Source organism: Somniosus microcephalus, unplaced genomic scaffold, assembly GCF_052327205.1.
Source record: "Somniosus microcephalus isolate GS21.2 unplaced genomic scaffold, FLI_Smic_1.0 unresolved_chr7, whole genome shotgun sequence".
NCBI lineage: Eukaryota > Metazoa > Chordata > Chondrichthyes > Squaliformes > Somniosidae > Somniosus > Somniosus microcephalus.
In genome coordinates this window covers 2,117,710-2,128,326 of record NW_028225185.1, presented here as the reverse complement: position 1 = coordinate 2,128,326, position 10,617 = coordinate 2,117,710, and the positions used below count along the sequence as shown (strand labels likewise).

The 10,617-nt window shown below is 48.2% G+C and overlaps 1 protein-coding gene across 1 annotated transcript in view; it reads right to left on the bottom strand.

The window, feature by feature from the left end:
• LOC147086359 (stAR-related lipid transfer protein 3-like) overlaps positions 1–10,617 on the bottom strand; it is a 26,817-nt gene that overhangs the window by 13,402 nt on the left and 2,798 nt on the right. Inside the window, exons 2-6 of the mRNA XM_085978237.1 lie at positions 7,607–7,851; positions 5,433–5,510; positions 5,263–5,340; positions 3,603–3,659; positions 2,328–2,548 (exon numbers count right to left, since the gene is read on the bottom strand). Coding sequence (XP_085834363.1) covers positions 2,328–2,548; positions 3,603–3,659; positions 5,263–5,340; positions 5,433–5,510; positions 7,607–7,801 — 629 coding nt within the window. The 5' untranslated portion in view covers positions 7,802–7,851. The remainder of the gene's footprint in view (positions 1–2,327; positions 2,549–3,602; positions 3,660–5,262; positions 5,341–5,432; positions 5,511–7,606; positions 7,852–10,617) is intronic.

The window sequence follows — 10,617 nt, the reverse complement described above, 5'->3', positions numbered from 1 at the left end:
CTCTCTCTCTCTCACACTCCCAATCTCTCTCTCTCACACTCCCAATCTCTCTCTCAGTTCAGTTCAAATGCTTTATTGGCATGAAAGTTTACAGAGAACCATATTGCCAAAGCTTACATAGCAAAAAGGTACAGTTTTCCAACATTCTGTAGGTGTCAATCGATTTGACATTTGTTGGGTATATACAATATTACTTTTAAACAATATTAATTTTAAACAGTCTTTCTACTTCATTTGGTACGTTCAATATTAATTTTAAACAGTCTTACTTTTAAACAGTCCTCAGGTTGTGACATGTGACATTTCCCAGAATTGTTTTGGATTGGTGGAGTTTTCAATTTCTTCGAGTATTTTGTGGGTATAGTTTTGTGTTTTGTTCCTAATGGTGTGTTTATATCTTTTGAGGGTTTCATTGTATCTAGTACATAGGTGCGGATTGTTTGGTTGCCGATGCTTTTGGTTTGATATTTTTCTCAGGTCTTTTCTGGCATTTTTGCATTCGTGGTCAAACCATTTCATATTTTTATTTTGTCTTTTGTGATGCTTCCTCTTCTGTATCTCACTCACTGTATCTCTCTCAGTATTTCTCTCTCACACTCTGTATCTCACTCAATGTCTCTCTCTCAGTATTTCTCTCTCTCATTCTGCATCTCACTCACTGTATCTCTCTCAGTATTTCTCACTCTCACTCTGTATCTCACTCACTGTATCTCTCTCAGCATTTCTCTCTCTCACTCTGTATATCACTCACTGTATCTCTCTCAGTATTTCTCTCTCTCACGCTGTAACTCACCCAATGTATCTCTCTCAGTATATCTCTCTCTCACTCTGTATCTCACTCACTGTATCTCTCTCAGTATTTCTCTCTCACTCTCTGTATCTCACTCACTGTATCTCTCTCAGTATTGCTCTCTAACACTCTGTATCACACACTCCCAATCTCTCTCTCTCTCTCACACTCCCAATCTCTCTCTCTCTCACACTCCCAATCTCTCTCTCTCTCACACTCCCAATCTCTCTCTCTCACACTCCCAATCTCTCTCTCTCTCACACTCCCAATCTCTCTCTCTCTCACACTCCCAATCTCTCTCACACTCCCAATCTCTCTCTCTCACACTCCCAATCTCTCTCTCTCTCACACTCCCAATCTCTCTCTCTCTCACACTCCCAATCTCTCTCTCTCTCACACTCCAATCTCTCTCTCTCTCACACTCCCAATCTCTCTCTCTCTCACACTCCCAATCTCTCTCTCTCTCTCACACTCCCAATCTCTCTCTCTCTCACACTCCCAATCTCTCTCTCTCTCACTCCCAATCTCTCTCTCTCTCACACTCCCAATCTCTCTCTCTCTCACACTCCCAATCTCTCTCACACTCCCAATCTCTCTCACACTCCCAATCTCTCTCACACCCAATCTCTCTCTCTCCTTCCCTCTCTCTCTCTCTCTCTCCTTCCCTCTCTGTCTCTCTCTCTCTCCTTCCCTCTCTTTCTCCTTCCGTCTCTCTCTCCTTCCGTCTCTCTCTCCTTCCGTCTCTCTCTCCTTCCGTCTCTCTCTCCTTCCGTCTCTCTCTCCTTCCGTCTCTCTCTCCTTCCGTCTCTCTCTCTCTTTCCTTCCATCTCTCTCTCTCTCTCTCTCCTTCCCCCCCCTCTCTCTCTCTCTCTCTCTCTCTCTCTCTCTCCTTCCCTCTCTCTCTCCTTCCCTCTCTCTCTCATTCCCTCTCTCTCTTCCCCCCAGTCGCTCCCTCTCTCTCTTCCAACAACAACATGCCCTCGAGAAAGCCTCGGCACCGCCGGGCTCCCCCAGCTAGTTATATATACACACACAACACTATTATATTAAATACTGCTATATACAAAGCTGCATATACGAAATGTTATATACATGTACAGATTGAAACTACAGGTATATATAGTAGAGTAGTGTTATACAATATGCACAGATCACATAATCTGTAGAATACACACAGCAGTGTTTTATATTCCCTCGTGATCCACTGAATATTAAATTGCTGTAACCATGCAGCACTGGCTCCCAAGGAACGTTAGTGTGTATTATAAAATACTGACCTATTATAAATAATCACAGGGATCAGATATCCAGTGAGATGACTCTACCATATCGTTCTTACTCACCTATTACCCTCAATCTGATCACTGCGTGAGGCACGCCACACTCGGGGAGAGAGAGAGAGAGAGAGAGAGGGGGGGGGGGGGGGGCTGCACGCCACACTCGGAGCGAGAGCGAGAGGCACGCCACACTCCGAGAGAGAGCGAGAGGCACACCACACTCGGGGAGAGGGAGAGAGAGAGAGCGAGGCACGCCACACTCGGGGGGGGGGGGGAGAAAGAGAGGAGAGAGAGAGAGAGAGCTGCACGCCACACTTGGAGAGTTATTCCAATAAAGCCAGACACAATCAAAAATGTACTCACATTGCTCATCCTCCGCCTCCTGAATTAATACTTTGAAATCAAGAAACCAGGTCTCCAGCCAGGCGAGGACGAAGGAGATGATTGGGAGAACGTAGCCAAATGCACCTCTGGTCTGGAACTGGATAAAGAGAGGATGTGTATAAATACTGCCCTCACTCTTATAGGAATAGCAGGGTCACTGGTTACTGCAGCACAATTAAACAGCACACAAACATGGAAAAACTCAGCTCGGGAGAATGTATGTCACAGACACACCATCAGCAACAGGTCCAGTACTGGACAGGAGATGGCCCACAAGGACAGGTGGCTATCCTCCCCCACCAATTAGGTGAGGCCCAGGTCTTCTTCCTCATTGGTTGGTCAGTGAGAGTGTTATAAATTGGGGTCTGCTGCGAACATCTACTGGGGTTCAGTGGTGCTGGTCTGGTCGCCTGCTTTGTTACGGAAGTTGACTCCCACTGCCCTGTATCTGCTTGTGTGGCAGTGAGACCCGAGAGCACCCCTCGTGATCTGTCTTGAACATGTGTTCTTCAATCTCTCTGAAGGTGTGCAGAGTTTTTTTTTTAAATTCGTTCATGGGATGTGGGCGTTGCTGGCAAGGCCAGCATTTATTGCCCTCAAGAAGGTGGTGGTGGTGAGCCGCCTTCTTGAACCGCAGAGGGTAGTTAAGAGTCAACCACATTGCGGTGGGTCTGGAGTCACATATCGGCCAGACCGGGTGAGGACGGCAGATTTCCTTCCCTGAAGGACATTAGTGAACCAGATGGGTTTTTATGCCAATCCGATAGTTTCATGGTCACTTTTTTTTTTACCAGATTTATTTAATTAACTGAATTTCAATTCCCCAGCTGCCGTGGTGGGATTTGAACTCACGTCTCTGGATCATTAGACCAGGCCCCTGGATTACTAGCCCAGTAACATAACCACTATGCTACGGTACCCGTTAAAACTAGATGAGGCGATGATTGGTTCAGTTCGTAAGCTGCTTTATTCCACAGTATGTAAAATACACAGAGCACAGAGACATCTGACCTTATAGCGAGGGGCTGCAAGGGCGTTTTGCTACAAACTTATGGGGGTAAAATTCAAAGCCACCTCTGTGGGAACAAGTGGCGCACAAAGAAAAGATGGAGTGAGAGAGGACCGATCATAAAACAAAAAAGTCTCCCTACCTGAATCGAAAGAATGACTTTTATAATTAAAAAACCGCTGGTAATCAGAGTGGTGACCTAGAACAAAACACAAGAGTTAGTGATGGCGCAGTGTGGGGAGAGCTGCAGGCCGTTCAAAGCAGCAGTGAGATTAACAATAACCAGATAGCTAACGTGCAGTCACTCCTCTGACATATCCCTCAAATCCAGCAGACCAGCCCAGAAAGTCAGCGGGGGAATTGCCAGGGACTTCCCCAGAGATTTCCCTCGTTGTACACCGATTTCTTAAACTAACACATTCTGCAGCTGTGAACTTTCTCTTCATAGAATCCTAGAATGATTGACCACAGAAGGAAGCCATTCGGCCCATCATGCCCGTGCCGGCTCTTTGAATGAGCTCTCCAATTACTCCCACTCCCCTGCCCTGGTTTACCACTCCACCGTGAGCTACTCCCACCCGTGATCAAGTCAAGGAGAACAGGAGGCTGGTTTATAAATTATTGGCCATTAATTAGAAGGCATAGATGTGCTGGTGATGGTGCTGACCGTTACTCTGAGCCGAGCCGGTGACGGTGCTGACCGTTACTCTGAGCCGAGCTGGTGACGGTGCTGACCGTTACTCTCCATTACTCTGTGAGCTGACTCTGCGGTTAATACCTCTACTGTCTCCCCAGTCGAGATGAACTCACTTAGAGCATGAATGGAACCTGGGACATCCCTGACCTGTACAGCTCAGTATGGCACCGGTCTGCGTATCTGACCAGTGAGGCAACCTGGCAGATACCCATCACTTTAAAATCAGACAGAACATCCCCAAACACTCTGCTGCACATGAACTATCCCAACACCAGAACACACATCTCAGACTAGTGGATAGGCGGGCGTGGGGGAAGAGAACCCACGACAACATGGTGAACCAAGCACTAACTATCTCATCGGACCCCGCTCAACGAAAGGCTGTCCTTTAGTTAAGGTCACCTCCCGAGAATGGAAGGATAGCCCTCGCGCACCCCTCCTCTCCAGTGCTGGCAACATCCAGTAAAAGCTGTGGCCATGAAACATGTGATCTCAGAGTGCCATTTCATTTGCAGCATTTCCCTTTTCATTAAGAGAACATCCTCTTGCGCATCCTCCTGCTTAAATCAAAGCCCAGATTTCAATCAGAATGTTTGATTGCTGGTACCGACCCAACCCCCACACTGATCGGTTAGAGCGACAGTCGCAATCCTTCCATCTATCTCAAAACCTCCTGTGAATGTTTTCAGAATGGTTCAGCCAATACAGCAACATTAAAGGGAAGGCTGGAAATCTGAAAGAATAAAACAGAACCCGATGGAAATATGCAGGCCAGTCAGTATCTAAAAAAGGGAAACAGACAGATTACCGGTTCGGGTGTGTGTCCATAGTCAGAGCTGATCATTCCTGTTCCCTGGGCTCTTTTCCAATGCGGATTGACCATCTGTGTATTTCCAGCACTTTCTGTTTTTATTTCAGGCAATGTGGTACCGACTGAGAATTCTGCACCTCTCCAGTCACTTAGAGCCTTGCAGCCCACTGGAGAGTTGTAACTAACCTGGACAGATCCACAGCTCCCACGTCACAGGCTGCAAGATACCACCATTTCCCTTCCCTCCCCAAACACAGGTACAAAGAGGCAGTGAAAGGTCTCTGGTATCCTTACCGCAATCACCCACCAGTGACGGAGTCTCAGAATCGCGTAGGCGAGCAGCAATACCAGGAAGCGAAACACGGCCAGTGACTGGGGGGAGCAGAGGAACAAACGTCAACAACTGTTTGCAGTGGGGCAGGCGGAGCATTGGAATTCTGGTTAGATACACTGACAATACTTACAAATATGTCAAAGAATGAAGTTTTGAAATTATAATTTAATATTTCTTCCTCCAGATTTCTTTCAATACCATCTTTTGTCTGTGAAACAGAGAACATGTTAAGTTTTCAGAGTCAGAAGTTTTCAGAGTCAGTATTTTTCAAAAGAAATGCGGAGAGATCAGGGATGACATTACCCAAACCCCTCGGCCCTATGCTCACTGAAACACTGAGGCTCACTGTTCCAGCTCCAGTTCATCTTCTGTCATGAGGTAGAGAGATCAGCTGAATACCCAGCAGTGACTGGAGGGACTGAGTTGTGAGGTTTGGAAGCGCTCTTCATTTGAGATGGAAAAGTGGGTGAGGCAGCCTCGAGACTGTGGTCCGAAACTCAGACACCGCAATACACTTGCATTTATACAGCGCCTTTCATGGCCTCAGGATGTGCCAAAGCGCTTCACAAACAATGCAGAGCTTGTGAAGCGCAGTCACTGTCGTAATGTAGGAAATGCAGCAGCCAATTTGTACACGGCAAGCTCCCACAAACAGCAATGTGATAATGACCAGATAATCTGGGGTTTTTTTTTTTTAGTGATGTTGGTTGAGGGATAAACATTGGCCCATGGACACCAGAGAGAACTCCCCTGCTCTTCTTCAAAATAGTGCCAAGGGATCTTTTACATTCACCCGAGAGGGGAAACGGGACCTCGGTTTAACGTCTCATCTGAAAGGCGGCACCTCCGACAGTGCAGTGCTCCCTCAGTACTACCCCTGCAACCGTGCAGAGTTCCCTCAGTACTGACTCTCCAACACTGCAACGTTCCCTCAGTACTGACCCTCCGACAGTGCGGCGCTCCCTCAGTACTGCCCCTCCGACAGTGCGGCGCTCCCTCAGTACTGCCCCTCCGACAGTGCGGCGCTCCCTCAGTACTGCCCCTCCGACAGTGCGGCGCTTGCTCAGTACTGATCCCCCGACAGTGCAGCGCTCCCTCAGCACCGCCCCTCCAAGAGTGCAGCGCTCCCTCAGCACCGCCCCTCCGAGAGTGCAGCGCTCCCTCAGTACTGCACTGGAGATTCAGCCTGTATTTTGCGCTCAAGTTTCTGAAGTGGGACTTGAACCCACAACCTCTGACTCGGAGGCGAGTGTCACCCATTGAGCCACGGCTGAAGGAGAACCACCTCTCTGTCTGTTTGTCTCTCGGACTCCCACTCCAAGTCCAGCTATAAACCACATCAATGCTCGGCCCATCGCTCCTCTACCAGCAACCTCTGTAAAACTGCTTCAGACACAACCACTCTCGGTGAAAATACAGAAATAGGCCAGAAAAAAGCAGGAATTCCAATCTGGTCCAGCCTTTCTCAGAGTTCCTTTAACAATCTGGGATTGAGAGAAGGATGGTGAAATCATTTCTTCACTTCCATTATTAGCATTGATGTTCTTCCTCATTTTTTAATCTGTGTTTGTTCCGTTCTTGGTTCTCCCCACAGCTGGTTGGAGGTGTGTGAGCAAGGCCTGACTGACTGACCGTTTCCTTCTCACTCTCGCTAGACTGCCCACAGTGACCACACCGCTGCTCAGAGCCACAGCTCAGCCCGTGAAGCATCATGGCCTCAACCCAGAGTGTTAACTCACACGGCACTCGCTCGAATAGCCTGCTGCTCATTAAACTGCTGAAAAACAATTTATATACTGAATCCTTACCCTGCTGAATAAACAGAGACTCTGTACAGTTACACAGTGAGTGACCCTTACCCTGAATAAACAGAGACTCTGTACAGTTACAGTGAGTGACCCTTACCCTGAATAAACAGTGACTCTGTAGTTACACAGTGAGTGACCCTTACCCTGAATAAACAGTGACTCTGTACAGTTACACAGTGAGTGACCCTTACCCTGAATAAACAGTGACTCTGTACAGTTACACAGTGAGTGACCCTTACCCTGAATAAACAGTGACTCTGTACAGTTACACAGTGAGTGACCCTTACCCTGAATAAACAGTGACTCTGTACAGTTAGTGAGTGACCCTTACCCTGAATAAACATACAAATCTAACACGGGCAACACATTTGCATGAACTGTTTCTAGTTTGAGGCCGAGGACACAGAACAAGCTGTGAAACCAACAGCCCAGTTTCAGATCCTGTTCCTGTGCTGACTCCAAATGTACTGGATTCACCTGGGTCGGAAACACTCACGTTCAACTCGATAATCCACAGGAGGGAAACAAACAGCAGGTCGAAGGTTACAAAAAGACAGAAAGTCCTGCGGACGTCGGAGATTGCTTTCTTTTCTCCGAGTGCCTGGCATTGCTCTGGCAGCCCTGGCTGGCTCTGTGAGTACGAGGTGTTCATTGAGGCAATGGTCGGGAGACTCTGTTCCAGCTGGACCATCCTGTCTTCTCCTCGCTATCAGCCACCAGGCCCGTTCGTCAAAGGGAACTCTGCAGAGAAAGCAGCAGCAGTCAGAACATGAGGGGCACACGCAGAGAGGAAAGCAACCAAAGTGCCGGGGATAACTGATCACAATCACTATCCGACTTCAAATCGGTGCCTCCAAACGGTGTCCGCTAGAATGCAGACACGGCCCTGCCCCACACACAGGGCTCTGTAGCTGTCTGGTCAACAGGCACTGTATTTCAAAAGTCATTCACTGTCTGAAGCAACTCCAGGCATTTAGACCCGACGAGGTGCTTTATAAGTACAAGTATTGGACAGTCAGCCGAATGGCCGCAGTGTCTGAGTTGGTGAATGCACTGCCCAGTGTGTTACTGACACGCGCAGTCCCACAAGCTCCCAGTTTCCAGCCCCGCTTTGTGGCGTTAGCCACTCTGAGCCGGCACAGAAGCTGGCGCATTGCAACTGGGTCCGCGCTATGGGGCGGCGAGACCAAATCAGCAATTGGTGCTTGGATCCAGTTTGTGGCTGTGAATAGCCTCCCAGTGCTGACTGTCCGGACCCACACAGTCAATGGCATCGTGGGTCAGGTGTCAGTGCCCACGCAACCACATCCCAACAAGGAGTAACTGTAGTCTGGAGAAAGACTAAAAAGCCCAATGACCAGTCAGCAACCCCCACCAACCTCACCCCGGTCTCTGCGGTACACGGCGTGGGCAAGAAAACTAGAAATGGGGAAATGCTCGAGTTAAATACAAGCGGTTAGCTTGAAGGATAATGCGCCATTTAAATAAATACACTGAAAATTCTATTGGGCCGTGCTCTAAAACCTCTTGAGTAAACTCTCATCCAGTTTCATTACAGGGAATCACACGCTACACAACAGATTGTGCAAACAGGAACTGCAATAACATCAATCTGGTGCAAGGGCATCAGCACACACAGGTCAAACCAGTTAGATAAGGCAGCGTAGCGCAGGGCTGACAGCTGCTGCCTGTACTCGCTTCCTGACACAGCTGGGCTGTAAGGTTGAGAAGCAGGAACAGGTAATGGACGACAATTTCACACACAACTGTCCGCCAGACAGCCGATCCTGGAGCGGCCCCGCCGCTGGACGCCCCCGCCGCTGGACACTCCCAGCTGGGCACGATGTTGCTCTATTGATGGTTTTTATGCCACAAGTGACTGTTTCAGGAATGGCACAAAACCACAACTGCTGGTGGCAGCTCCCGGGCCCAACAGTAACTGTCAGCCCAGACACACCACGATTTTAGAGCCTGGACCCAGACACCAACACAGGGAGCCACTCGCACTGGTACGGGGGGTTCCTGCACCGTTGTCTGTGGAGTACCCACTCCGGGAGTCTGGCACAGTTCCAGCTCTGTTCCCACAGGGTCAATCCCCCGCCTCTTTAGATTGACACTGTTTCATTTCAGATCCTGGGAGAGCGACGCCTCACGAGCCCCTATCACAGCGTTTATGCGGTTGAATCCAGCTCCCTTAGAATCATAGTATGGTTACAGCACAGAAGGAGGCCATTCAGCCTGTCGAGCCCGTGCTGGCTCTCTGCAGGAGCACTTCAGCTAGTCCCACTCCCCCGCCCTTTCCCCGTAGCCCTGCAAATTTCTTTCCTTCAGGTACTTATCCAACTCCCTTTTGAAAGCCACAATTGAATCTGCCTCCACCAACCTTTCAGGCAGTGAATTCCAGATCATAACCATTCACTGTGTAAAAATGTTTTTCCTCATGTTGCCTTTGGTCCTTTTGCCAATCAGCTTAAATCTGTGTCCTCTGGTTCTACTCCAGTTGAGGCAAATATCAGTGTTTTTTAAAGGTTCATCATAACTTCCTTGCTTTTGTACTCTGTGTCTATATTTATGAAGCCCAGGATCCCAGAAGCCTTTTTAACCACTTTCTCAACCTGCCCTGCCACCTTCAACGATTTGTGCACATATACCCCAGGTCTCTGTTCATGCACCCCCTTTAGGATTGTACCCTTTAGTTTATATTTCCTCTTCTCATTCTTCCTACCAAAATGTATCACTTTGCACTTTTCTGCATTAAATTTCATCTGCCACGTGTCCGCCCATTTCACCAGCCTGTCTATGTCCTCCTGAAGTCTATCAGTCTCCTCCTCACTGTTCACTATACTTCCAAGTTTTGTGTCATCTGCAAATTTTGAAATTGTGCCCTGTACACCCAAGTCCAAGTCATTAATATAGATCAAGAAAAGCAGTGGGCCTAGTACAGACCCCTGGGGAACACCACTGTATACCTTCCTCCAGTCTGAAAAACAACCGTTCACCACTACTCTCTGTTTCCTGTTACTCAGCCAGTTTTGTATCCATGCTGCCACTGTCCCTTTTATTCCATGGGCTTCAACTTTGCTGGCAAGCCTATTATGTGGCACTTTATCAAACGTCTTTTGGAAATCCATGTACACTATGTCAACCGCATTGCCCTCATCAACCCTCTCTGTTACCTCACCAAAAACCCAATCAAGCTAGTTAAACACAATTTGCGTTTAACAAATCTGTGCTGGCTTTCCTTAATTAATCCACACTTGTCCAAGTGACTGTTAATTTTGTCCCGGATTATCGTTTCCAAAAGCTTCCCCACTACCGAGGTTAAACTGACTGGCCTGTAGTTGCTGGGTTTATCTTTACACCCTTTTTTGAACAAGGATGTAACATTTACAATTCTCCAGTCCTCTGGCACCACCCCTGTATCTAAGGAGGATTGGAAGATTATGGCCAGTACCTCCGCGATTTCCACCGTAACTTCCCTCAGCATCCTAGGATGCATCCCATCCG